General features: G+C 44.3%; 1 protein-coding gene across 1 annotated transcript; it reads left to right on the top strand.

Annotated features, from left to right (window-relative positions):
- The first annotated feature begins 1,653 nt into the window (after positions 1-1,653).
- On the top strand, positions 1,654-25,176 carry ST8SIA3 (ST8 alpha-N-acetyl-neuraminide alpha-2,8-sialyltransferase 3). The gene is made up of 4 exons (XM_035101008.2): positions 1,654-1,832; positions 5,597-5,719; positions 20,388-20,945; positions 23,459-25,176. The coding sequence occupies exons 1-4, from the start codon at positions 1,654-1,656 to the stop codon at positions 23,739-23,741; spliced, it is 1,143 nt and encodes a 380-aa protein (XP_034956899.1). The 3' UTR covers positions 23,742-25,176.
- The last annotated feature ends 1,748 nt before the right edge of the window (positions 25,177-26,924 follow it).

The raw sequence follows: 26,924 nt of genomic DNA, 5'->3' as shown, positions 1-26,924 counted from the left end.
TACCAGCAACTTCACATACCAGCTCTATGAGCAGCAACAAATATCTATAATAATATTGCAAAAAACCAATTCCACTTATAATCCAAATGCATAGACCAGTTTAAAAGGTCTTTCACCTTCACTTACCGGTAAATATTTCTGCAGGGCTGAACCTAATATCACCTGGGGGGAAGTTCCATAAGTGAGGTGCCAACACAGAGAATGCCTTGTCATGCTTATTATTATTAATCATTTATACCCCGCCCATCTGGCTGGGTTTTAGTACTTGGTTCCCAAATTGTTTAGGGCTTTACATGCCCTTGGATTGGACTCAGTGGGTTGCCAACAACCAGAGTTGGGTGTCCTTCCTGGTTTTCCTTTCAAGGTAGATGGCAGAGGTCTCATATTGGGGAAAACTCTGACAGGTCTGTTTAAAATTAAAAAAAAAAATGAAGCATCACCTGCACTTCCCTTGATAACAAGCCCTTTAAAAAAACAACACCACCTGAATCATAGAATCTTAGAGTTGGAAGGGACCCAAGGGCCATCGAGTCCAACCCCCTGAAACTGCAAAAGGCTAAAGGAAGGCTGTGGCCTTCCAGATGTTGTTGGACTCCCAATTCCCATCAGCCCCAGGCAGCACAGCAAATGTCAGGGATGATGGGAGTTGTAGTCCAGCAACATCTGGCAAGCCTTGGCTTCCCCATTCCTGTGCTAGGCCTTGCCACTGCATACTGTACCTGAAAGTGTCCGCTCATTTTCACAGCTGCCCCATGTGTGTTCTGGGATTCAGGCCCAGAGCTGGAAGGCTGTGCTCACTGACCACAAAGCTCTTGGTTGTCTCAGCTCCAAACCACCTCTCAAAGGCTTTGCTCGCCAGAAAGTTCTCTGCTGTACCAGCTCCAAACCACCAACTCATGTCCGTCTGTAGGCAGTGATGTTTTTAAGGGGCGGATATTGGAGTCTGGAGCATCTTCTATTGTGCCAATAGCATTTGGGAAGGGAAACAGGTGCTACCCCGTCTCAGTCAGACCCAGAACCGCAGTTCAGTGGTACAGCGCCTGCCTAGCATGCACAAGTTCCTAGATCCATTCCTCTCTCTCCAGGCAGGCCTGGGAAACCCCTGTCTGAAACCCTGGGCAGAGACGCTGCCTTTCAGAGTAGACCATACTGAACTGGGATGGTTCGACTCAGTGCAAGGCGTTTCCCTTATGTTCAGAGAGCAAATCTCCAGAGTGCTTTTGAATGGGACACCTATTTAAGGCAATAGGATCCACAGCTTCCTGCACAAAGGAAGCAGGCAGGATCAGGCAGCTTTCTATAATTTCCGGCAAGATCCACCTTTTTTTCTTTTTAACCCACCCCCATCCGCTGCCATTATAACGCTGCAGACCTCATACCCTCCATTTTTTTGTATTATTATTTTTTAATTCTCCATCCTCTCAGCGCTTAGCTCCCCTGTGTGTGGGTGTGCTTTGAATTAATCCTTTGGAGTGTTTGTGTGTGTGTTTTCCCTCCCTCCCCCCTCCTTAGCCACACCGCTCTTCCCCCCCCCCAGCCCCCACACACATACAACACCCTGATTTCTGGGTGTGTTAACTCCAATGTAGCTCTTTCAGCTCCGTGTGTGTGTGTGTGTTCTCTCTTTCACCCCCCCCTTCTCCGCCCCCAGGCATGAGAAGCTGCAAGATGGTCCGGGTGGTTAGTGTTCTGGGTCTGGTGATGCTCTGCGTAGCTCTGCTGATTTTGTCCTTCATCAGCTACGTGTCTCTGAAAAAAGACAATATCTTCACCACTCCCAAATACGCCAACACGGGAGTGCCACGAATGTACATGTTCCACACTGGATTTAGGTGAGTGCTTGAAAATACATATATGTATATATTTAAATGTACATATATCATCTTCCAGGGGAGGAAAGAGCAAGTGAGCTGGGCGGAGTGTATGCATGCTGGAGAGGAAGGGTCAGAGGAGGGGAGGGTGTGTGTTGTGGGGGGGGGAGATATTACTATTATTATGATCATTATTGGATCAACGCTCCGGGACACCCCCATTCCCCACCTCTTCGCTTTTTGTGCCAGCAGTAAACCAAGCCCCCACCCCTCCCTTTTAAAAATCGATCAGATCACGCAGAGGTTTGAGGTGGGGGGGGGGTTGCCTCAGTGGCCAGAGGAAGGTGGGAGGTGAGGAACCCCCCGGCTCCTATAGATATAGATAAAATATGATGCGGGTCTCTGACGAGAATCATGGTGGCTCGCTGCCCGGTTCATGTATATTCCATCATGGGGCGAGCTGATGGCGCAGGCGCCCTCTTTCCCTGGCTGGGGAAGGGGGAAGACATCGGCGCGGTTTCCCCACCGTTTGGGGGGCGGGGTGGGGGTGGGTTGACAGATGCACAAACGCTCTTTAAACGCGCAGGGGGCTTGGAAGGGTCTCCGATCGCTCCCTTCCACCATTCCTTGTCTTCCCCCCTTCCCCCCCCTGGTGTTTTGCACTGCCCCACAAGTCTGGTGATGGAAGTGGGGAGGGGTGTCCTTTGTGTGGTTGTGGCTTTCTTAATTTTATTTTTTAAATGTATTTTTTATAATAAAAAACTGCTTTGGAAGCGCTGCGCTCCCCAAAGAAGCGCAGATTTACTCCCCATTTTAGCGCCGGCAGATTAGAGGATGTGCGCGCAGAGATCGGGCCCGGAGAATTGGGGGAGGGGAATTGCAGGAGGAAGGTGGATTTTCCAGGCAGGCGTGAGGCGGAAGTCGTGGAGACGATTCGCATGCTCTGCTGGGTCTTCCTCCTCCTCTGCTGGTCCAGAAGCCGGGAAATGCCCCACGCTGTGCAGACGTGGCGTTGCATTGGCTCCTTGCAAAAAAATAAGCCCCTTCCCAGCGCCCACACAAATGCTCCTGGGGTGGGGTGGCGGGGTTGCTTTGAAGTGGCCTCCTCCCTCTCAGAAAAAAGAAGAGTCTTTAAAAGTGAAGGGAAACTTGAGGCTCCGAGGCGAGAGGTTGTCTTTCGGAGGCCGCTGGATTAGGCGGTCGCTGTCCCTGGTGCTGATTTTGCATCCGCTCCCGTTCTGCGCCCCTCCGCCTTCACTCCCTTCCATGCTTATTCTCCGTTTATGAACCGGCCAGACGCTAACGGCTCTGGCTGTTCGGAATAGGGGGGGGGGAATCAAAACCAGAGTTTAGAAGGGACCTCACATGCCATTTAGTCCGACCCTCTGCTTCTAATTAAGGAGAACTCTCAGATCACAACATTTGAAAGGGCGGACCATTCTGTTTGTTTTCTACTTTTGTGCGTAGGTGCTGCCTACCAAAGGAAGCAGAACTGGGCTAAACGGCCCAGAGGTTTCGACTCAGTACAAGGCACTTGGATACCTTAATCTATGTTCTGTGCATGGGTGCCTCTTGAAATGGCTTTTGCATGTTGTCTTCTCCATGCTGCCACTTTAATAAATAGTGTTATGTAACCATAATGCTATGGCTGCTTCTGGTGGCATCGTCCGCTGTCTAGACTAATGTGTATACTGGCTCTTAATCATTAGAAAATTTGAAGTATTGGGAGAAATTAAAGGCTAACAGCATAATCAGATACATGTCTTCTCAGAATTAAGTCTTCACGAGTTCATTGGGACTTACTGTTGTTTAGAGTTGCAGCCTAAAAGATGCTTTACATCAGGGATAGAGAATCTGCTGTTGGGTTCCAGCTCCCATTAGCCCCAACTAGCATGAGTGATGGGAGCTGATGTCCAACAAAATATGGAGGGCACTTTAGGCTCCTCATCCCTACTTTACATGTTACATTTGTTCTAGTCACATGTAGATAAAAAGTATTATGTATTGCTCATCAGGTGAGAAGAATGCACACTGGCACATTTGCAAAGCTAAGCAGGGTCCGGTATGTTTTCACATTGGATGGGAGACTGCATGTTGAAATTCCTGCATTTCAGGGGGTTGGCCTAGATCAGTGTTTCCCAATCTTGTGCCTCCAGATGTTTTGTGACTACAATTCCCATCATTCCTGACCACTGGTCTTGCTAGCTAGGGATGATGGGAGTTGTAGTCCAAAAACAGCTGGAGGCACAAGGTTGGGAAACACTGGCCTAGATGACCCTCAGGGTCTCTTTCAACTCTATGACTCCCTGTATGCATGCAGCAAAATGCTTAGGAAGGACTCTAGTTCAGTGGTAGAGTAGCTGCTTTGTTAAATCCCTGGCGTCTCCAAGTAAAGAATGGAAGATACTTCCGCCTGAACAACCCTGGAAAGCAACAATCAATCAGTGTAGATAATACTGAGTTAGATAGACCAGTGGTATGGCTTGGTATGAGGTAGTTCCCTAAAGTACGTCCAGGTGAGAACACACAAACAATGATCCACACACAGGTTTCAAGCATTTTCATCAATGGAAATTTTTTTCTCTTTTTTTTTATTTCATAAAATTTATACACCGCCTGAGTGTAGAAAAAGCCACCTCAAAGTGGTTTGCAAAAGAAAAAACAGAAAATTGGGGGGGGGGGTTTACAACCGTACTTACAAAAAGTTAAAAACTTAACAAAAGTACAGAGAGGAAGAAGGCCCAGTCTTCAGAGGAGTTTCTCTTACAGGTTCTAAAAATCTCAGAAATTTGCTCTGCAGTTACTGGGAGAAGGGCTTTTTGAGTGTAGCTTCCTCTCTTCTGTGGAATAGCATTTGTTGCCATGATAAGACAGACAACCACAATCTGCACTTTCTGGAAACAGCTGGAGACAGGCTTTTCCAGCTGGATAAATGGGTCTTTGCTTTGTCTGGTTTTAGTTTCATTTTAGATGTATTTGCTGTTTTTCGCTTTTTCATTATCTTTCATGTACATCACCTTGAGATTGTTGTTTTGAAGGCAATTAAGAAGAAGAATAGTAATTTAAAAAATAAATAATAATAATAGGTGGGGCAGAAGAAGCAGTAGAGCAGGCATCCCCAAACTGCGGCCCTCCAGATGTTTTGGCCTACAACTCCCATGATCCCTAGCTAACAAGACCAGTGGTTGGGGGAGATGGGAATTGTAGTCCAAAACATCTGGAGGGCCGAAGTTTGGGGATGTCTGCAGTAGAGGAATAGGAGAGTATGAAGCACATGAATTCCTGGAAACAAGGAGAAGGCCAAAAAGGAAGATGATTAAAAGTGGTAGCAAGCATAGTTTCAGGTCTCTAGCTTTCCTGTAGCTTTCCATAGCACATTTTCCTCCCCACAACATATTAAGTGCAAGATTACATACCGGTATGTAGCAGGATCTAATAGTAAACTTTCCATTACTTTGGGCAACAGAAGCAATGCTTTCGAATGCTCTTCCTGTGGGGGAAGCGTCTCCCAGTGCACGTACGAATAGCATGTCAGGGAGAATGAACAACTTGCCTCTAACATTTTCTCCAGGTTCTCATCTGGACTGGGATTTGGTGAGATACGCACAACTGAGCATGTTTAGATTCCGGGTATAACGTGTCACAGAAAGTATTTTGTCTATTTGATGGTGGGATGTCCTTGAAGACTGGCTCGCACTTCATTCTAGACTGTAATAGACTAGTTAATTTGCTCCTTCAAGCTTTGAGTGAATTCACTGATGGTATGGATATGTGATCCCTTTCAGGTCCCAGTTTGCACTGAAGTTCCTTGACTCTTCCTTTGTACCCAATACAAACAACGTGAACCATGAGTTGCAGGATAAAGCTCCCAAATGGACATTCAACAGAACAGCATTTTTGCAGCAAAGGTGAGAGAGAACAAGACAAACCTAAGCAATCAAGCCAAAAGCATGTTGTCATGTTTCTTTAAAAACAACAACAAAGCAATCACAATTGTTATTTAACTAATTATTTGGCAACAGGTAGTGTGTGCTCTTAGGAGTTTTAAAGATCAACCAGCCATAACAGTGATCTGTGATTTAACGAGCAATGCTTCGAGGTGGGGTTCTGTGTTCAAAATCAGAACTTCTGCTTTTCTCAAATGTTTGAAAACAGTGCCTATACCAACAAATGCTAAGTCCTTCCTATTTTGAGAAGGCATGTTTTTACTACAGGCCTGTCGCTGAAGGTGTGACTTGTTTCTGATCAGTATGTGAAAGTTGTATTCTATTTCTTTCTCATCTCCATGGCCTCCTAGCAACCCTAGTTCCATTAGCATATCATGGTGGGGCAGAAGTGCTTACCTGACCTCCAGCCCCAGCAAATGAGTTTCTACTGCTTGCTGGGAGTGCCATGGCTGCAGAGAGGACGGCATGGTACATACACGCCAGCAGGTGCATCAGGCTGGCACAGCCAGGGCGTTTGCATTGCACCAGGTTTGTCGCAGCCTCACCCCAGCCCTCCCAGTAAGCAGCGACCAACTCACCTGCCAGGAGGTCAGGTAAGCACCACCTCCCCACCATGTCATCTTCTTGTCGCTCTGACCCCCGTTACACTCCCGATGTGAGAGCAGCTCTGCCACAACAAAACCCTGCTTGCTGAGAATTCTGAAGTCAACAGAGAAAGCTGAAGGAGGATAGAAATCAATTGTACAGGAGATGGCTGCTTTCTCCATCCAGTGATGTGGGGTATAAAATTTCCCAGGGCTTTCTTTTTCTGTGGGAAGTTTTCCGTTCCCTAAATTCATTAGTATCAATGAATGGATTCCAGATGCGAATAGAATATTAAGCAAGCTCGGCAATTTCAAAGATGTAATTAATATTTGTCCGGTGATAATCCCCAGCGAGTATGTGAGTCAGCGTATTTTGTGCGCAATTCTTTGGGTTTCTAACATTTATTAGTGGGTCAACAGTTTTCAATAACTTCGGGGAGGGCCCTTAGTTTTAAAGGATATAAGAGAAGCACATGATCTTGTCTTTCAATTTTTACAAGTATTCAAATAATACATAATTTAAGCTGTACCTTATTTCTTCCCTTCAAATTTTTGTGGGGAATTGGGACAAAAATTAACATGGGTGGCTCTGTGGGTTAAACCACTGAGCCTAGGGCTTGCCGATCAGGAGGTCGGCAGTTCGAATCCCCGCTACGGGGTGAGCTCCCATTGCTCGGTCCCAGCTCCTGCCAACCTAGCAGTTCGAAAGCATGTCAAAGTCAAGTAGATAAATAGGTACCACTACAGCGGGAAGGTAAACGGTGTTTCCGTGTGCTGCTCTAGTTCGCCAGAAGCGGCTTTGTCATGCTGGCCACATGTACGCCGGCTCCCTTGACCAATAACGTGATATGAGCGCCGTAATCCCAGAGTCGGTCACAACTGGACCTAATGGTCAGGGGTCCCTTTACCTTTACCTTTACCTTTACCTTACTTTTCTGAGGGTGGGGGCTTTGTTTACTAAATTGCCGGGGGGGGGGATAACATGCTAAATTAAATCACTTGCTCGCACATCAGAAAACTGTCAGGTACAAATTATCCTGTGCAAGTTAGCTTAATATCCACAGGAAACATTTCCAGAAACATTTTCCCATATTAATTTTTTGCAAAAACCCACATTGCTATATCCATGCATAGTTTGCCTTTCCTTATTTCTCTCTGTCCACTAATTTCCCCAAGGAGCTTAGAGGGGTTAAAAGGAGAGAGGGCAAAGGAGATAACCATTGATGAAGAAAGGTATCCAGGAGCTTCTCATTTCCAGTGTATATGAAATGTGTCTCCACCCCAACTTTCTCTTATCTTTTGGCCCAGGAGCCTTCAGAATTATTAGCAGGCAGAGCCCTCACATTATTGGGAATGACCTTGCTCAGTGGTAGAGCATCTGGCATTTCCAGGCTGGGAGATACCTCTGTCTGAATCCTGGAGAGCTACTGCCAGTCATTGTAGACAATACTGAGCTAGATATGCCAATGGTCTGACTCTGTATAAGGCAGCTTTCTGTGATCCTATGTAAACCATCTTTCCTATATGCCAAGAGCACACAACTCCTGCACCCGGTTATTGCATGAAAAAACAAAATAATGAAAATGCTCTTGATTCCTGCTGTCTTCTATTAGTTTTGTTCAAGTACTTTTGAATTGGGTCGAGTTTTACCAAAGCGGACACTGTTGGCTAATAGCTACCTGTTCTGTCTGAAATATAGACTGGGATGATACTGTGCTGCAATGTTTAAAAAAAACAAAAAACTACAAATATATTGGTCCAACTGAATGGGCCAGTGCAGGCAGAATGTAGGCTTAAATGCAGTTAAGTAATTGGGGGGGGCAGTTATGAGATCAATTTATGATGTTACGTTTGCAGTTATATTTTGTTTTATTCTTTCTTGTAAACCATCTTGGAAATAAGATTGAAGGGCATGCTTCCTCCTCCCAACTCCTATGTAGGAACACAAGAAAAGCTCTGCAGGATCAGACCAAATGCCCGTCTTGTCTAGCATTCTATTCTCACAGTATCCATCCAGATGGCTATAGATGGGCTGGTGGATACAGAGGAGTGGTAGGAGGCACTCGCTGGAGAACTCCCCCAGTGAAGAGGACTCAGAGCCAGGGGATCAGTGGTGGAGTGATGATGAGTGGTCAGAGGAAGAAGAGGGAGCAGGCTGGCAGGGGGAGATGTCGGAAGCTGAAGTGGCAATAGGCTTTAGTGAGCAGGAAGAAGCTGGGGCAGAGAGCAGTCCAGAATCAGAGGCAGAAGTGGAGGCTGGAGAAGAGTGGGGACAGGCTGCTGAAGACACCAGGGACTTTCCCCCTCCTGTTGTGACCAGCTCCCCTCCCCACTGGTCTCCCAGAACATACAGAGGAGTGAAGAGGGCAGAGCAAAGAGAGACAAGGCAAAGGCACCTCAGGTTGCTGGAGAAGGAACCAAGGGAGGAACCTTAGAGAACGGTGGGACATTCAGTCCTCACAACTGCCTTGTTGGGGCAAGGCCTACTGGGAAGAGTTGCTGTGACCACTAGGAATGCACTATTTTTGGTTTCTTAGAATAAAGAGATAACTTCACTGACACCCCCCCCCAGGTGTTTTATTGCTGACCTGCTCCTGATAAAAGCCTGCAAGCAGATCCTGAGTGCAACCATCCTCTCCTCTCTCATGATTCCCAGCAGCTGGCATTCAGAGGCACACTGCCTTTGAGAGTGGAGGTAGACATGTAGTCTTGGTAGCTACTGTGTACCATTGATAACCTTATTCTCCATGAATTTGTCCATTCTTCTTTTGAAGCCACCCAAGACGGTGTTTCATCAGTGCATCTTGCGGGAGAAAATCCCATAGCTTAACTAGCTTACGTTATGTGAAGAAGTCTCTTTCCTGGAGCAGCCGGTGGATGGGTGGATTCCCCTGGACCGCCCTCTGCCAGGGTAGAAAGTGAGCAAAGAAGACCTGCCCTCAAAGTCGTCTTTATTGCAACTGTGGAAAATTTCATTGTGAGGGGCTGAAAAGGGGTGTGCCGCGTGAGTATGTCAGGGGTGGATCAGAAGAGGCCTTGGTTCCACAGGATCCCAAGCCCTCCTGCTCCCTTGACATACCCCCAACAAGGGAGACAAACTATGCCAGTCCTGGAGCAGGCACAGTTATTTTCCCTCCCCTGGAAACCAGTGGATTGAAGGGCAGAAGCAGCCTTCCAGTATTGAAGGGCAACCTTCCAGTATGGTCAACACAAGCCCAGTAGGGTTTAGGAAGTGGTGGTTCCTCTACCAAGGACTCTTCCTCCTACCCACTTCTCTATAGCATTGCTCTATTAAGAATTACATTGGCACGGACCTTAACCCCAGTTAATGGCAGACCAGATTTCCAGTTTAACCAGTAACCAAATTATGGTTAACAGGACTTTGTTAGCAGTTGCTGCAGATGGATTTCTTAACTGGTTAAGGCAAGAGGGGAGGATTTGTGCAGACTGAAAAGGGGGCTGCAGCGTTGTAGCTCGCTATCGATCCCTTAACCTTTGCTTCAGAGGGATCCGGCGCTTACAACCATGTGAGCCCAGCAAGCAACATAGAATAACCTGGAATCACATAATTCATTCAACCAACAGGCTGTTCAAATGTGTTGCATGCTTTCAAATCCAAGAGCTTTCTTCTATGGAAGTGGACATCTAGCGTCAAGTAAAATAAAAAAAAAATGGAATAAGCCACGGTGCTCTGAGGTCAATGTAGGTATGTTGACTGCTGATTGGATTATATTTTATTTGATCCTGCAGGCAGAAGAGGCTAGAAGTTGGATTACATGGCTTTTAAAATAGGGGTGGCAAAAGGAAACACAACAGCTTTGGGTTAGGAGTGTCATCAGCTCGGTTTCCGTTTTGATGCACCTTTGTAAGGTTTGCAATGTACAAGGCACAATGTGAAATTTCATTAAGTGGGCAAGAGTCTATTCAGTTTCAATTTGATTGCGGACTCTTCTTGTCAGTGGGGTCAAGAATATGACGCGTTATTTCCATGGAACCTTTCTTCAACTTTATATATATATACTGTCGTGCTGGCAAATCCAAGGCAATTTTCTGTCACATAAGCAAGTTCTAGATCTTATTAAGCTTTAAACATTTCAGGCCAGCATGTCTGTAGGTTGCTCTGAGGGCCATCAGAACAGAGCAAAGTGAGGTCTGCCTAAGGGAGACGCCGGTAGGAAGGCAAAGCCGGGACACGCAAGGGAAACTTACCAAGAAGCTAGTTTCCAAATTCCCCAATGTGTTGCAAACATAAATGTTTTTCAGGGGAAATGCGCTGCTCATAGATTGTGGAATGGCAAGATGTGCAGAGCCTTTGACTCAATCGCTCCTGAGTCCCCTCACCATCACTGTGGAGTGCATAGGTTGTTTGATTGTATTTTAAATATTTGGTTGGACGCCATCCAGAGTGGCTGGGGAAACCCAGCCAGATGGGCGGGGTATTAATAATAATAATAATTATTATTATTATTATTATTATTCAATGAAGGAGGAGACTTGCCAGATAGAGGGCAGGTAGTATAAATCTTTGGGGTCAGCCTAATTGCTATGCAATGAGTTTGTGTAACTGGCTTCTATTCTGCTTATTATGATTTGGGAAATAGTTTTGGTTTGAAAATTTGAACATACTATTGCACGCCACACCAGTCTCCAAACAGTGCAGAATTCCAGGCACTTACCCAGGGTTTATGTTTCCTTTGGAATGAGGGACAATTGAGACTGTGATGTATTTATGATACATGGCTTATTTACACATATATACAGCCTGAGCCTACAATGGAAGAGTTCACTTCATTTAACATCCCAATAGGGTCTTGTTTCACCCATAGCCATAGCCTTGGGTGCAAGCAGAAATCAGGCATGCCTCTTCCTCACAGGATTCAGCCTGCTTCTTCCTCCAGTTTCTAGCTTACACACACAACTAAGCTCTGGCCTTTGCTTTTTCTAACTACTACCAGCAAGTTGAGGGGGGGTGCCATTTGTCATCTGGCATAGAGCCACTTCCTTTGTACCCTTAATGGTCTGTTACCTAGGCTGTCACCTCACCAGGAAGCTAACCAACTATTCCAGAAATTTGAATTCTTGCTTAAGTTTTACAACTTGCTGGATCAAGGAATTAGAAGGCTCTCGGCATACAGCCTGCAAACCCCTTCTCAACTCATAAGAATGTGTATGCTCTGCTTGTCAACCACTCTGCAAACCCCACTTTCCCCACACCTGGCCAACACCTCTTCCCTTTACACCTGACCCACCCCTTGCCTATCCCCGCACAGCCCGCTCCAAGCCCCACCTTTAGAGAGCAGTTTCTGAAGTGCCTCCATTATATCATGCTCCAGTTGTTTTTAATGGAGGGGCAAGGTGCTTCACAGAACATTCCCCCCACCCCCATGCAATGCCTGCTCCCTTATCTGCCTGCCATTCTATCATCTCGCTGAAATTAGCATGGCCACCTATCAGCAGCCATGTAAACTGCAGCATGACAACAGACTTACATTTCTATGTATATAGAAAGATACTGTTTGGTTTTTAGAATGTTGTAAGCCACCTTGTGGTCTCTGATGAAAGGTGGTCAATAGATGAAGTAAGTAAATAAATGATTTCATTGGTGGCTGGAAGAGGCAAATTGCAATGCAATGCCATTACCAGATGGGTAAGAGATGTTAAACTTTCCAGGGAAAATGGAAGGAACCCGCAGAAGAATGCTGTTTTCTGTAGTATTTCCAGTGTTATGCATAGCATGTAGTTTCCAGCCCGAGCCCTTTGGAGGAAGAGCAGCAAATAAGTAATGAAATAGACCAAGTTGGTTAGTTTTCTCTTGATGATGAGTAAATGGAAACCATAATGGTATTTTTATTAGCCTTATTCACTTTAGGTGAAATTTTAATATTTGCAAATTGACCTTATGATTCCCCAAATAGAATATTAAGAAGCTGTGTGTCTGCAAAGGAGAGACAACTGAATGTTGCTTCGAGATGCCAAATGAGGATACTGGAAGCACTTGCTTCAAAAAAAATTGAGCGCATTATCGTTAATGACATTTAAGGATGACTTGAGAGTTCTGTGCTGATGATACAGGGAATGCACAGTAATGTTTCTTTGCAATAATCTTTCCTTCCCCCCTGCAAGGTAATAATATAAGGTACCTTCGCAGTTTAATTCCATTTGAAAGACTTATATAAACTCTATTGCAATCAGGTACAGCAGTCCCAAACCAAAATGCATTATCTTTGTGGTCTAGTAGAGGTTGACAAGCGTCAGTGGTCAGAGTCTCAGTTACGTTCAATTACACAGGGCACAATCTTTAAGAAATTTTTTTTTTTGGCTGAAATGCATTTCTTAAAATAAAAAAGTCTGTAATCCTGGCAGCCTTTTCATTATAAGAGACAGTGAAAGAGGGTCTTTGCAGCACCTTCTTCATAAAGTCTAGAGCAGAGGTGGGGTAACATCAGGCTCAGAGGCAGGACATGGCTCTCCAGGCCTCTCTGTCTGGCCTCCAGGACTTCCCAGGTCACACACCCTTATTGAAGCTGCTTCACACACACCTTTAGTGTTTTTGACTGACTGGACCATGTCCTTGAGTCCTGACAATGCTTCTTGGTTGCCTGTATGGAGGAGAGAAAAAGGTGTGTGAGTTTATGTAGTGGGAGATTAGCAGACAAACTTTAAAAATACATATTCTTGCTAGTTAGCATGAGAAGAGGCTAAGTCCACAGAGCTACAGTGCTACCTCGGTTCGCAAATGGCTTGGCTCCCAAACGCCACAAACCCGGAAGTAAGTGTTCTGGTTTGCAAATATTTTTCGGAAGCTGAACATCCGACACGGCTTCCGCTTGAGTGCAGGAAGCTCCTGCAGCCAATCAGAAGCCACACCTTGGTTTTCAAACCGTTTCGGAAGTCGAGCAGACTCCCAGAATGGATTAAGTTCGAGAACCAAGGTACCACTGTATATTGTTGAGAGTCAGAAACTCAGACCATAGAAATACAGTTGGTAGAGAGGGCTCTGTGTGATGTCATTTCCCATCATCTCCTGGAGAGGAAGGAGCATATAGTACTTCCTGTTCCTCTCCCTCTCCCCCCCCCCTCTCTCTGAGTAGCCATGACGCCAGTCATGCCCTGTGCCTAAGATTCCCCGAGACTGGCTATACTGTAAATATAAGTATTTTGCTTGCATAGTTTTTACTGCTACTGTTGCTGTGAACCAATGCAAGATTATAAAGTAAGTAAATCTTATTTTTATACTTAGTTTACACGTTGTTGTTACACGTTCATTGTTAAGCAGGCTAAGAAGGGGAAAGCCAGCTTACAAAGTGAGTCTTTGCAGCCCAGTTCCTATGCTTCCAATTTCACTGCCAATAATGGGATTTAAAAACTCTGTTTAATTCACGCACGTGGGCAGCTGGAGGGATAAATTGCAATGAACATATCCTCTCCTACCCATTAAAACCCATCCCACACAAACTAGCCTAGTGCACATTGCTCCACTCACTTTTGCCTCTGTCACTCTCATGTGACCCCCGGAAGGTGGTTCAGATTGAAAAAGGTTCCCCACCCACCTGGTCCACAGATATTAGGTTGGATCTAGAGTTCATTCCTGCCAACAAAGGGAGAAGTTGGCCGAAGTTGCTTCTCCCACTTTGCCAATGGGATCAATAACCTTCCATGGACAGACGCAACCTTCCTTTGCGGAAGGCAAAGTCTGGATCCAGCCAATTGTTTTTGAAGGAGGGCTCAGACCAACAGCATTTCTGTTGCTTCTTAGCACAGGATGGAAAGTATCTGATACTGGTGAATTATTTATCTTAATTTATAAATAGAAATCCTAGCCCACATTCTTCCAAAGCAGCTTACAGATAAGTCTTATGCAGAGTAGATGAATGGGCCGAACCTAGGCACGTTCATTAATTTCAGTAGGTCTACTCTGTGTAAACCCTATTTGAATACCACTCTATTAAATCATGCACGCATACATCCCATAATAAAAACTAAAATACACACACGTGTATATATTACATTACACAAAGCATCCAATTTTCTTTAAAGCAGCAATGTTAGAAGTGGTAATGGAATGAAAGCACATCCCCACAAATAACAGATCCATTTATGATATTCACTTTATTCCTCTTCCATTGTTTTCCTCCTCGTCATCATCAATGATTTATTAATTGTCTGCTTAACAACTATGTCAGTGTGATGTACACTAATAATACAGTTGTACCTTGGTTCTCAAACACCTTGGTTCTCAAACGCTTTGGTTCCCAAACTCTGAAAACCCAGAAGTAAGTGTTCCAGTTTTCGAACGATTTTTGGAAGCCAAACATCCGATGCGGTTGTTGGCTATTGTTCCTGGGGCATCTGCACCAATCAGAAGCTGCGCCTTGGTTTTCGAACATTTCGGAAGTCAAACAGACTTCCAGAATGGGTTAAGTTTGGCGCTTTTGTTTTTGCTACCCACAGTTGGCCAAGTAAGCAGATGTCTTCAGAAAGACAATGAGTGGGGTCTGAAGGCCTTAGCCGTCTCCCACTGATGCCCCACATGGACTGGTGTTTAGTGTCATACCGCTCCTAAAAAAATAGAGGTTCCAGATAGCCTTCACGCCTAATGATAGATCCCTCTAATCCTCTTCTAAAGCCGTGTAAAGCTAGTGGCCATCAGCACATCCTCTGGTAGCAAATTCCATAAACTTAAGTGTTACTTAGTTAATTAAACGCGTGCTAGCCATATGTTTAATTTTGATGATAAGTGGAGACACACACACACACACACATTTCAGAATTAATCCTAGGAAGAGGGTTGATTGTTTTAATCCACTAGACGTCCTAAAACTAATTCACTTTCGCAGATGAATTCTAGATTGGAAAGGCTTTAGAGCCCAGTTTGCAAATGCCCAATGTCTTCGCTGGAAGCTGGAAGCTTGTGCCCATTCTAGGCACATCACCAGGAAAGAGGAAGTTCAGGACACACATACACATGCGGGGGGGGGGGGGGAGTGGAGGAATAGGAGGGTGCAGATTTGCATATACTTTGTATATGCTAATTTAGATACAATTTTAGAAATAATTGGTGGTCGTCAGCTGAACGTTACTCAGAGTAGACCTGTTGAAATTAATGATGGACCTAGCTTAGTCATGCTCATTCATTTCAGTGGGTTTACTCTGAGAAGAACTTAGTTTAACACCACCCAGTGACTGTAATTTAATTAGAAATATAGTATTATTGTGGGAAAGACTATGACCAGTTGACCTGTCTGCCTGATCTGTCTGCTGTCCAGGTACTAACTGCTGATGATCAGCTTCAAGTCTCCTTTTCTTCTTTGTTATCATTATCTATCTTGAACATAGCTGCCAAGTTTTCCCTTTTCTCGCGAGGAAGCCTATTCAGCATAAGGGAAAATCCCTTTAAAAAAGGGATAACTTGGCAGCTATGATCTTGAAACCGGACCAGAATAGCTCTTCAAATTGAGGGCCCCCATCAAGTGAAGCAGTGTAATTCAACCTCTGGTCCCCAGATGCTGTTGAACTGCAGATCCCATCATCCTGAATACTGGCTAAGCTAGCTGAGAATGTTGGGAGTTGTAGCCCCCCCCCCCAAAAAAATTATTATTATTATTATTACTACTATTTATTATTATTTATACCCCGCCCATTTGATTGGGTTTCCTCAGCCACTCTGAGCGGCTTCCAACCGAATATTAAAAACACAATACAACATTAAACATTAAAAAATTTCCCTAAACAGGGCTGCCTTCTGATGTCTTTTAAAAGTAAGATGGTTGTTTATTTCCTTGACATCTGGTGGGAGGGCGTTCCACAGGGTAGGCACCACTACCGAGAAGGTTCTCTGCCTGGTTCCCTGTAACCTCCACTTCTCGCAGGGATGGAACCGCCAGAAGGCCCTCGGAGCTGGACCTCAGTATCTGGGCAGAACGATGGGGGTGGAGATGCTCCTTCAGGTATACTGGGCCGAGGCCGTTTAGGACTTTAAAGGTCAGCACCAACACTTTGAATTGTGCTCGGGAAACTCTGAATTAGAGGGCTGCCCCCTGTAGAGTAGAACACATGGTCACCCTAACCCATCCAAACATGGTCAGCATTATTTAAAACAGAAAGACATAAATCAAGCCAGTGGCTTGTCTAGTCCAGCATCTAGTTTTCACAGAAGCTGATCAGATGCCTGTGGGAAGCCTGCAAGCTGGGCATGAGCAACAACTGCACTCTGCCCACCTGCAATTCCCAGCAGCTGGTTTTCAGACATCTATTGCCTCTGACAGTGGAGATAGAACATATGGTAGACATCATGGCTAGTAGCCATTGTCCTCTGTTAATTTATCTATTTCTCTCTCAAAGGCATTCAAGTTGGTGGCTGTCACCACCTCCTGTAGAAGTGAGTTCCATCATAGTTTAACTTTGTGCTGCTTACTGGAGGCAGGAGTCTGCAGAGAAGGTTACATCCAAGTCAAGAAGGACCAAGGTTGCAGAGAGCTGGGCTGCCATATGTCCGGAATTTCCTGGACATAGCAGGGATTCGTCCATTGAAAATGGCGTCTGGGGAGAAGTTTCATAACCTGGGACAACCCAGGCGCATGGAAGCCCATATTGGAAGTGTTGATTTATTGGCGATTTTCCTTAAAAAAAAAAAAGCTTTAAAATGTCATTTTATTTGGAGATTTTATAAATAAATAGAAGCTCTTGTGTCCAGATTTTCACTTTTTGAAATATGGCAACCCTAGCAGAGAGACCTGTAAGCCCAAGTGTGCTTCTATTTAAATCCTAAGCAGTTGTGCATTATAGGTCTTACGGAGCTTGGTTCTCCAAAGATAGCATAAAATGTTCCAAAGGAAGGTTGACAGAACTCATTCTGCTGAAGTGTCTCCTTGTTGACTGTCGTTGTGGTTGCCAGTTACGCTAATACTTTGGTGAAATTTTAGAAATGGATGCAGGGTCAGTGTGGGGGTTGTGAGGAGATTTGACAAGGGGATCAGAGACAGCGATAAGGGCCCATTTCAGCCAATGCTGTCCCCAAACTTCTCCCAAGGTGCAATAGAGGAATGAGCTTCTACCTTCCCACAGCTAACCCAAACCCTTGGGCACCAAGGGGGTATCTGAGAACACTATGATGTTTGCACAGGGTGGCATTCGCCAGGAAAACTAGTTATGATATAAGTGTGCTACAGACCTTAATTAATCTATTAATCATAGTATCTGAGAGGGAAGCGTGTGACTAAATAAGGTCACAGAACAAGATGAGGTTCCATATCGAGTTATGGGCTGTACATAATAGACGGTTGGTACATTGGCGTACTGTTGTCTTTGTCCATGGAGTTGAGGCTCCAATACTTTGGCCACCTCATGAGAAGAGAAGACTCCCTGGAAAAGACCCTGATGTTGGGAAAGATTGAGGGCACTAGGAGAAGGGGACGACAGAGGACGAGATGGTTGGACAGTGTTCTCGAAGCTACGAACATGAGTTTGACCAAACTGCGGGAGGCAGTGCAAGACAGGAGTGCCTGGCGTGCTATGGTCCATGGGGTCACGAAGAGTCGGACACGACTAAACAACAACAACAACAACAACAACAACACATTGGCGTAGTGATGGTTTCTAGTGATACGCCAGATTAATAACCCTCTACTGGATCAACCTGCAACAGGAGGGGGGGTTTAGATACACCTGGATATTAGATATAGTGTGATATGTTAATTGGATAGGTGTGTGGCAGTTAAGTAATGTACAATCAATAGTCCATGTTCCTTAAGTATGGTTAATAGGTTTATAAGTTCAGGCGTACTCATATTGTTAAGGATATTATGTACTTCTTAGCTTAATGTACTTGGTTGTTTAAGCATTAAGAATGAGGACTCAACATTCACACCATACATTTAAAGTTCTTCAAACAGTTGTTGCTTGGCCTCATAGAATTCTGGGAGCTGTAGTTCACTAAAGGTGCTGAGAGTTGATAGTAGACCCTTGTCCACCTTCCAAAGCTACAATTCCCAGAGTTCCCTGGGAAGAGGGGTTGGTTTTTAAACCCCTCTTGAGAATCGTAGCTCTGGGATGGAAATGGAGAATGAACTTCCCCTTTGGGGAGCCTTCTTTGCACCCCAGTGTGGCGTCCATGAACATCATAGTGTTCTCAGGTACCCCCTTGGTGCCCATCGGGGGCCCCTGCCCCTCCCAATTATTTTTAATGAGGTTTCTTGGGCAGTTTGTATGTTTTTGGGTGGGGGGGCTGTTTGTTTTATCTGTGTTTCATTTGTTTGGTGGGCATGCAGATGTTTTGCCTGGTGTTTGGAAAGGGGGCTCTGAGCATCACCAATTTTTCTTCTATGCCTTAGATTTCCAAATGTGCCCTCATGCTAAGAAAGGTGGGGTGGCTGCTGCTGCTGTAGTTTTTCTCTCTTGGTTCAGTCTGTGGAGAAGAACTTCCTTGTTTGTTCTGAAAGAACTTCCTGCTTCATTTTGAGGTTATTTTTTTGGAAATCTTGCCTAGTAGAGAAGTGTTGAGAGTTCATAGGAGTCTAAGATTTTGGGGTAGCTGTGACTGCCCATCCAAAATGTGATCATACTCTGAAGCCCTTTTTCATGTGCCCCCTCCTTTGTGGAATGCTTTCCCCAGAGAGACTCGTCTGGCTCCTTTAGGTGCCAGGCAAAAGCATTCCTCTGCCTTTTAAACTGTGGTAGGGTATTTTTTGTTTGTTTGTTTGTTACTGGGTGTTCTTATATTTTAAACAGCCGTGTGATCTTTGGGTGAAAGGCAGTATAGAAATTTAATAAACAAATAAAAGCAAAAGCAGCAAAGAACTACATTTTTAATCCCTTTCTGACTCAGGATTAATTTCATGCCACAAAACAAATTCTCAGTAGGTGAATATTATTATTATTATTAATAATAATAATAATAATAATAATAATAATAATAATTACCCCGCTAATTCAGATAAATTAGTGAAATGAATGCCTTTTATTTCACAAAACATTTAGATCACTTGATTGTAATGAGAGAGAGAAACCGTCGAAGTAACGTGCAATGGAAATTCAAGGAAAACATGACTTAAATCCCTCTGAAAGACGCTATTGAAGTAGTCCAAATCATTTGCCCATGTATGTGCGCAGAAAATAGTAGATCTAGCTGAAAGGAAACACATGGAGATCTGCATTGATTACTGCAATGCATCCCTAATTATAATTATTATATAAGTGTTGTGTAATCAAGAAGGTTCTATAATCATAGAGGGGAGGGTGGCTGTGAGGAGTCATGCCTCTGTCTATCCTGAATGGAGCTTGTATTCATGAATCTGCCATTACACTACTTACTGCCTGGATAGTCATAGGGAAGGTAAGTTAATTTAGGCCCAGATCATGCGATCTATTTTCAGATGGGGGGGGTGCTGATATTGACTGTGCAATTTGGGCACGTGTGCATTAGATTTTATAAGCTTGTGGGGCAAGGAGCTAGAATAATGGAGAGTTTTGTCTGAACCAAGCCCAAATGTACTCTGTTCTTGATGTAAATCAGGAGTGGGGACCTTTGGTCCTCCTAGTACTGTTGGACTTCAACTCCCATCAGCCCCAGCATAGAAAATGACCAAGGGTGATGGGAGTTGCAGTCTTAGCAACTTCTGAAGGGCCAATAGCTCTGCGTCCCTGTTGTAAATATTAGTATTATTAGTATTCCCTGCCCTTCTTCAAAGGGCAGGTTAAAATTAAAATATAGTATTAAAAACAAAAACAGACCACGAAGCAAAATGGAATAATCCTCAGTAGTATCACCTCTGTGGGGACTATCTGATCTTTACAGGGAGGGAATTCCATAGCCAGGGTGTCACCACTGAGAAGGCCCTGCTTCTTTTGGTGAAAGGTGCCGTATTCCCTGTGGGCACCGCAAGCAGTTCAGAAAAACAGGTTGGCTGGAATGGAGGAAGGCGCTCCTTCAATTACATAATTGTGAAATTAGTCCTTTACTTCCCATTTCCTCAAGGCAAAGATAACAATTCAACATAAGAAGGAAGACCCATCATGTTCATGAAATGCATATCCTTTTATTGTTCTAGGCGAGAAATTCTTCAGCATGTTGACGTGATCAAAAACTTCTCCTTGACGAAGAATATGGTTCGGATTGGGCAGCTGATGCATTACGATTACTCCAGCCACAAATATGTCTTCTCCATTAGCAGCAGCTTCCGCTTGCTGCTTCCAGATGTCTCTCCTATTCAGAACAAGCACTACAATATTTGTGCCGTCGTCGGAAATAGCGGCATCCTTGTGGGCAGCCAGTGCGGGCAAGAAATAGATAAGTACGATTTTGTTTTCCGTTGCAATTTTGCCCCGACTGAGGCATTCCAGAAGGATGTCGGGAGGAAAACCAATCTCACCACCTTCAACCCCAGCATTCTGGAGAAGTACTACAACAACCTGTTGACCATTCAAGATCGAAATAACTTTTTCCTAAGCCTGAAGAAGCTCGACGGCGCCATTCTCTGGATCCCAGCCTTTTTCTTCCACACTTCAGCAACCATTACAAGAACATTGGTTGACTTCTTTATTGAGCATCGTGGGCAGCTAAAAGTCCAGCTGGCTTGGCCAGGAAATATAATGCAACATCTCAACAGGTGCGTTTAACTCACCCCTTGATGCTGTTGTTTGCTTTCGTTATAGTTTGCAGTGCGGTTGAGGAGCAGCAGTCAAGAATCGAGGGGTTTCTAAGAGAGGCAGTGGGTTGTTTATGAATGCGTTCATTAAATTTGTGCCCTACTTTCCTTTAGCAAAAAAAAATAACAAAGAAGGAATCGTGATACAGTGGCCCAGTAACCATGTAATGCTAAGCCAAGCCATGACTTAGCACAAGCAAACATGCAGGTTGCTGGAGAGCAGATCAAAGGCATTTTGCTCCTCTGGTCCTGCTGCTACACAGAGCTAAGCCATGGTTTGGCTTATTGCTATGTGCAAACCCTGGCTTGTAGCTTATCTCCCCCCAACAAACCATGAGTGGTAAACCAAGAACGAACCTTGGTTACAGATTGTGGTTTGTCTCGACAAACCATGAGCCCAGGTTCAGGTGTAGCACTAAGACAAACCATGACTTAACCCCTGTGGTAGGGGCAGGGAAGGAGTGCGGCAGCTGCCATCTTTGCTCCTGGAAGCCGTACATTTGCTCATTCACATTTGTGAACAATCGTAGCTAATCAGAATTTTTATTAAGACAAGATTGTCAGGTCTTTGCCAGTTTAGATTGCTGGGTAAATGAACAATGGCCTCGGTCCAGTATACCTGAAGGAGCGTCTCCACCCCCATCATTCTGCCCGGACACTGAGGACACTGGCAGTTCCCTCGTTGCGAGAAGCCAAGTTGCAGGGAACCAGGCAGAGGGGCTTCTCGGTGGTGGCGCCCATCCTGTGGAACGCCCTCGCATCAGATGTCAAAGAGAAAAACAGCTACCAGATTTTTAGAAGACATCTGAAGGCAGCCCTGTTTAGGGAGGCTTTTAATGTTTAATAGATTATTTTATTTCATTTTTCTGTTGGAAGCCGCCCAGAGTGGCTGGGGAAACCCAGCCAGATGGGTGGGGTATAAATAAATTATTATTATTATTATTATTATTATTATTATTATTATTATTATTAGGTCCACAAACTCTAGGGAGCTGTGGAATCAGAGGTGGTGTAAGTAGAGAAGTGTAGAGTAAATAGAAATTGCCACCAGGAGCTACAAAAACATATCTAAACAAGATGGGAAAAAAAGACAACCAGACTCAGGATCAGGAATAGCCAGGGTGCAGCTGGGGCAGAGATGAACCAACAGATCTTTAGATGTTGCTGAACTACAACTTCCATCATCCCTGTCCATTGGCTATGCTGTCTGGAGCTGATGGGTGTTGGAATTCAACAACCTCTATCAGGCCACAGGCACCCCATCCCAGATCTAGAGGGAAGCTTTGAGGGAAGCATTACACTGAACTCCCTCAGAAGCTAAGACTTGACCATGATTCTCAGTATCAGCGAATGATCATCGGGGGAACATAGGAAAGCTGCCTTACTCCGAGGCATCCAGATGCTGTCATTCTCAGTCAAAACAGAAGTCGAGATGGCCACGTTGGCCCATGAAAAATATTCCCTCTTGGGCAGTCCCTTAATTGGGCCAACTACAATATCACAGAATACTGAACCAGCTCTTATATTGTCCAGATTCATCAGGCTAAGTGGGAAACAGAGCAGTCGCGTGGCTTATATTGAAGCCATGAAGTCTGCATCTGGTCACGGTTTTAATATGGAACATATTAAAGTACCCAACACTGGGTAGGGCGATTTAAGTTGCTGTGCACATGTCAGGGTTGCCCCAAAAGGTGAAGGAAGGCCCTTAAGCTTACCAGTCAAGGAATCTTTGAAAAGAAGCCCAGAAGACAAGAGCTATCAGTACATGGTGGCCTTGGTTGGCCAAGGTTTCCATCACTGGCAGACACGTCATCTTTCTGTGAACTCCTTTTCAAACACTCTCTTAAGTTTTGTGCAGTTCAGATGCAAATGTATGGGCAGAGTTTGTGCTCCTGAAGATGCAGTCCTTGAGCTCTGAGACACATGGAGCTATAATAAAAATTTCCTTTGCCCCAGGTATCAGCTGAGTCTCTCCCCTTTGGAGGCTGGGGGACTTCGTTCATTTAAGGTGCTCTTTCCCCTATTTTTCTTGTGCCATAGATATCACGTTGCACCAAGTGACTGCTAGGAACAAGAAGTACAGCAGCAGCTGACTCCTCGTCTCTGAGAAGATGAGAACAGTCAAGAACAGCTAGTCTTTTCATCTTTTCAGAGATGAGATTCGTCACTAGAGCACTCACAAAAGCAGGCATAGCCAACTCGGCCCTCCAGATGTTTTGGGGCTACAACTCCCATCATCCCTAGCTAACAGGACCAGTGGTCAGGGATGATGGGAATTGTAGTCCCAAACATCTGGAGGGACGGAGTCTGCCTGCACAAAAGCTCGCACATTATTTTTCGATGTCGTGGTTGGCCTAGTAAAGATGTTGCCCTAAAAGGGATTTCAAAATGACATTATTATGCATTTCCAGAACATTTCCATTCAATATATATATAATCCGTTTCCCATGTCATGCTTTCTTTTTATTTCACAGGTATTGGAAAAACAAGCACTTGGCACCCAAACGGCTCAGTACAGGTATTCTCATGTATACTCTGGCATCTGCAATTTGCGACGAAATCCACCTATATGGCTTCTGGCCTTTTGGATTTAATCCGAACAACCGGGAAGACCTTCCGTACCATTACTATGATAAAAAAGGAACAAAGTTCACGACCAAGTGGCAAGAGTCCCACCAGCTCCCTGCCGAATTCCAGCAACTCTTTCGAATTCATGGGGAAGGTCTAGCAAAGCTGACTTTGTCCCAGTGTGCCTAAGGATTTAACACTTGAAGTGCCAAATGATTGTCGTTGTTTTTTAAGGAAACAAAAGTGCCCAAAATGAATTCACCGGGGTTTTTTTTTCCAAAACAGAATTCTAAGTGGGGGGGCAGAGAATTTGTGGGCAGGGATTCCCCCCCCCTTTTGATTCAGAGATGCTCTGAAAGCACCCTTTTATCACAATCTTTTCAAGCATTGGAGGGTGTCTAGCATATTTAGCAACGTGGAAGGATTTCTTCTATTTGTGCAGTAGGAAAGTCAAAGCTGTTTACAGCAGAAAGTTTTGCATTTCTGGTTATGCTGCCAAGGTGGCTCTCTTTAAAGTATTTTCATAGTCACGTATTTCTCACATTCCGCTCAATGTCTCAAAATGTCGAATGTTAAAACACCTGTGTTTGCTTATTAAGATTCTTCGCTTGTTTTCTTGGCTAACTTGCACAGCTCCTCTTAGTAGCTGAAAAACAGTTTGAGGACCGCTCCTGAATGTTCTGACCGAATGACCATTTGCACCAGTATTAACTCCATTAAGGTCAATGGGAATGTATCACTGTAAGTGGCCATTGTATTATTCCAAAGATCTTTTGTTAGTTTAACAAGCCCAATGGGGAGTGAAATTTACTTTCCATGCAGGCACGCAGAGATGGTCCATTGGATACCCACGGGATGCATTTGGTCCTTGTCACAATCTTTTGTGGACTCCTACTTCTATCCCACTCAAGCTTGTCCCAACCACTATGGCTAGGTAGAGCAGCTCTGGACACAGTACAGGGCCAGGCATGCTTGATCTGTGCCACTCCCAGTGTTTAAACGAAACACTTCTCCCTGTTGCACAGTGTGCTTGTCAAGTGAGAGAGACTTAGCAAATGCCCTTTGTAAAGTAAGAGTATGCCACCAGAAGTCTCTGTGGCAATACAGAAACTTCTGTAGCACCCAATCATTATCTCAAAGGGCATCTGTGAAAGCAAGAATTGCCACATCACGTCTAGGCCAATTTATTCAACCAAGGGGGCTGCAGAACCCACCAACCAAGGAGGTTGCAGCCTCTCCCCAGCCAAAGGGCGCAGGCATGACACCATAGCCAGGGAGGAGTTCATGTGTCAATGAACTCAGTCTGGGACAATCCGGCCCCTGAGGCTGAAGACATTGTCCGTAACTGCTCTACAGTTTTGAATAGACCATGAACGCAATGCTAAAATGTTTGGCCATGTTGAGACTAGTTAGAAAAGCTACATATGAGTTTGAGTCATTCGGTTTTTGCCATAGTTTCTGATGAGTTTGAAGTTCTTGGATCAGGGATGAGAAAGCTCTGTTGCTGCCAACATGGTGCCCTGCCATGTCCCCTCCTGGTCTTGCCAGGGGGTGCAGTGCAGTGGCAACACCTCACCTCCTGCCCCAGAGTGTCCCCATCGCTGCTGTAAATGGAGAGGATTCATGAGAGCTCCAGACTAAGGTCTCCTTCTTTCCTCATCTAATATCGCCCAAGTATTTGTCCTGACATGACTAATGGAGGAATGCCATTGTTTTCACACCAGGGCTGGGAATGTTTTTTTGGATTTCCCCTCTAGAAATCTACTTCACTTCTAAACTTCACTGTTGCTATAAGTCACTGCATTCCAGGAGTTTAAACCCCAAGCTACATCATGGTGTGTGTGTGTGTGTGTACCCACACCCACACATACATATATAGTGTGTTTGTGGGTGGGGTGTGGGTGTGGGTGGGTGTATATATATATATATATATATATATATATATATATATATATATATATATATATATATACCCAGTTTAGTCAAGCAGTAAGGGTGTTTTCTGGTTTGTTTTTAAAACAAACTTTAATACAAGCATTCATTAAAAGTACCGTCATAAAACAGGCACACACACACACACACACACACACACTCCTTTATTCTCATGCAGGATGGAATTCATGTTTTAAAAGAGACAAACATACAACAACAGCAAAAACGATGGTTTTGCTTCAAAAATATTTTGCCCATCTGAAGTTTTTTGCAGATTTAAAGCAATAGATTGATCGGAGTAGTCAACTAAAATATGTATGCTTAACCAAGCATGGGGTTTTTTTCGGGGGGGGGGGCAAATGGGGTGGACCATCTTTCAAGTCCTTCCACTTTCCAAAATTAAAATCTCAGAAACAATTAAACTTGCAATGTATACCATAATCCTGCAGAACTTGCTTTTTCAAAAGGAAATAAATAGTTATTTCAGCTTCGTGTAGTGTGCCATGAGCTTTGCTAAAGACTTCAAATGATCCGATCTTTAAGGTCCTCTACTGAAATAACAGCCCATTGACATTAATGGTCTATCACTGGAGCATCTTGGGGATCAAAGCTATTCAGCCTATATTTCAATATAATCTTGAATGTTTGTTTTAACCTCAAGCTTTGATATTATTGATGTATGGTTCAAAAGCTTCATTGGTGTTAGCTGAGCTGGTTCAGATGGCCATATCCTGTCCTTAAACACATGGTTCTTCTCTTCCCCTCCACAAAAAATGTATAGGAACTGATTCGCACTTCCATTATTCCACCATGATATCCCACTGAAGAAGACCCTGCACTTAACATATGTTTACCGGTGATATCATTGACATCAATAACCATTTGCCATTGTGTCCTGTATTGGAGGCTGATAGTGGAAGAACAGCGCAACAAAAAGTAGTAGCCTGATCATATATTTGATACATGTGTACTTGGGGAGAAGCAGATAGGAGTTATTAAATGTGGGCGATGAAATGGAAGCCTCCTGACTTGCCATTTTTGCAGATGGGACCCTGAGGATAGTAAGCTCCTAAACAGAGCCTATCTCATTGTGTTAGTTACCCTAGATTGCTAAGGTTTTCATTTTGGTTTTTTGTGGTTTTTTAATACATGTTAATGTAAGATAACCTATAGCGGTCCAGGCATTTGGGGACTTCGAAGCTAAGTCCTAAATTAAGAACATGATCAGAAGCCAGCCTGGTTATTCTATATGAATTATAATTTTCATCCTTGATGACAATTCATGGAAGGCATTCACTGAATGTTTGAACAGCACTGATCTCTAATTATTGATATGTTGTTGCATTAAGAGGGACATAGTAAAAAATATTGTTTGTGTTACCCACAGGCTAATGTGCTTTGTGAGTATCTCTCTCTCTCTCTTTTCTCAATTCCTAGTTG

Source organism: Zootoca vivipara, chromosome 11, assembly GCF_963506605.1.
Source record: "Zootoca vivipara chromosome 11, rZooViv1.1, whole genome shotgun sequence".
Classification (NCBI taxonomy): domain Eukaryota; kingdom Metazoa; phylum Chordata; class Lepidosauria; order Squamata; family Lacertidae; genus Zootoca; species Zootoca vivipara.
This window is presented reverse-complemented; position numbering and strand designations above follow the sequence as displayed.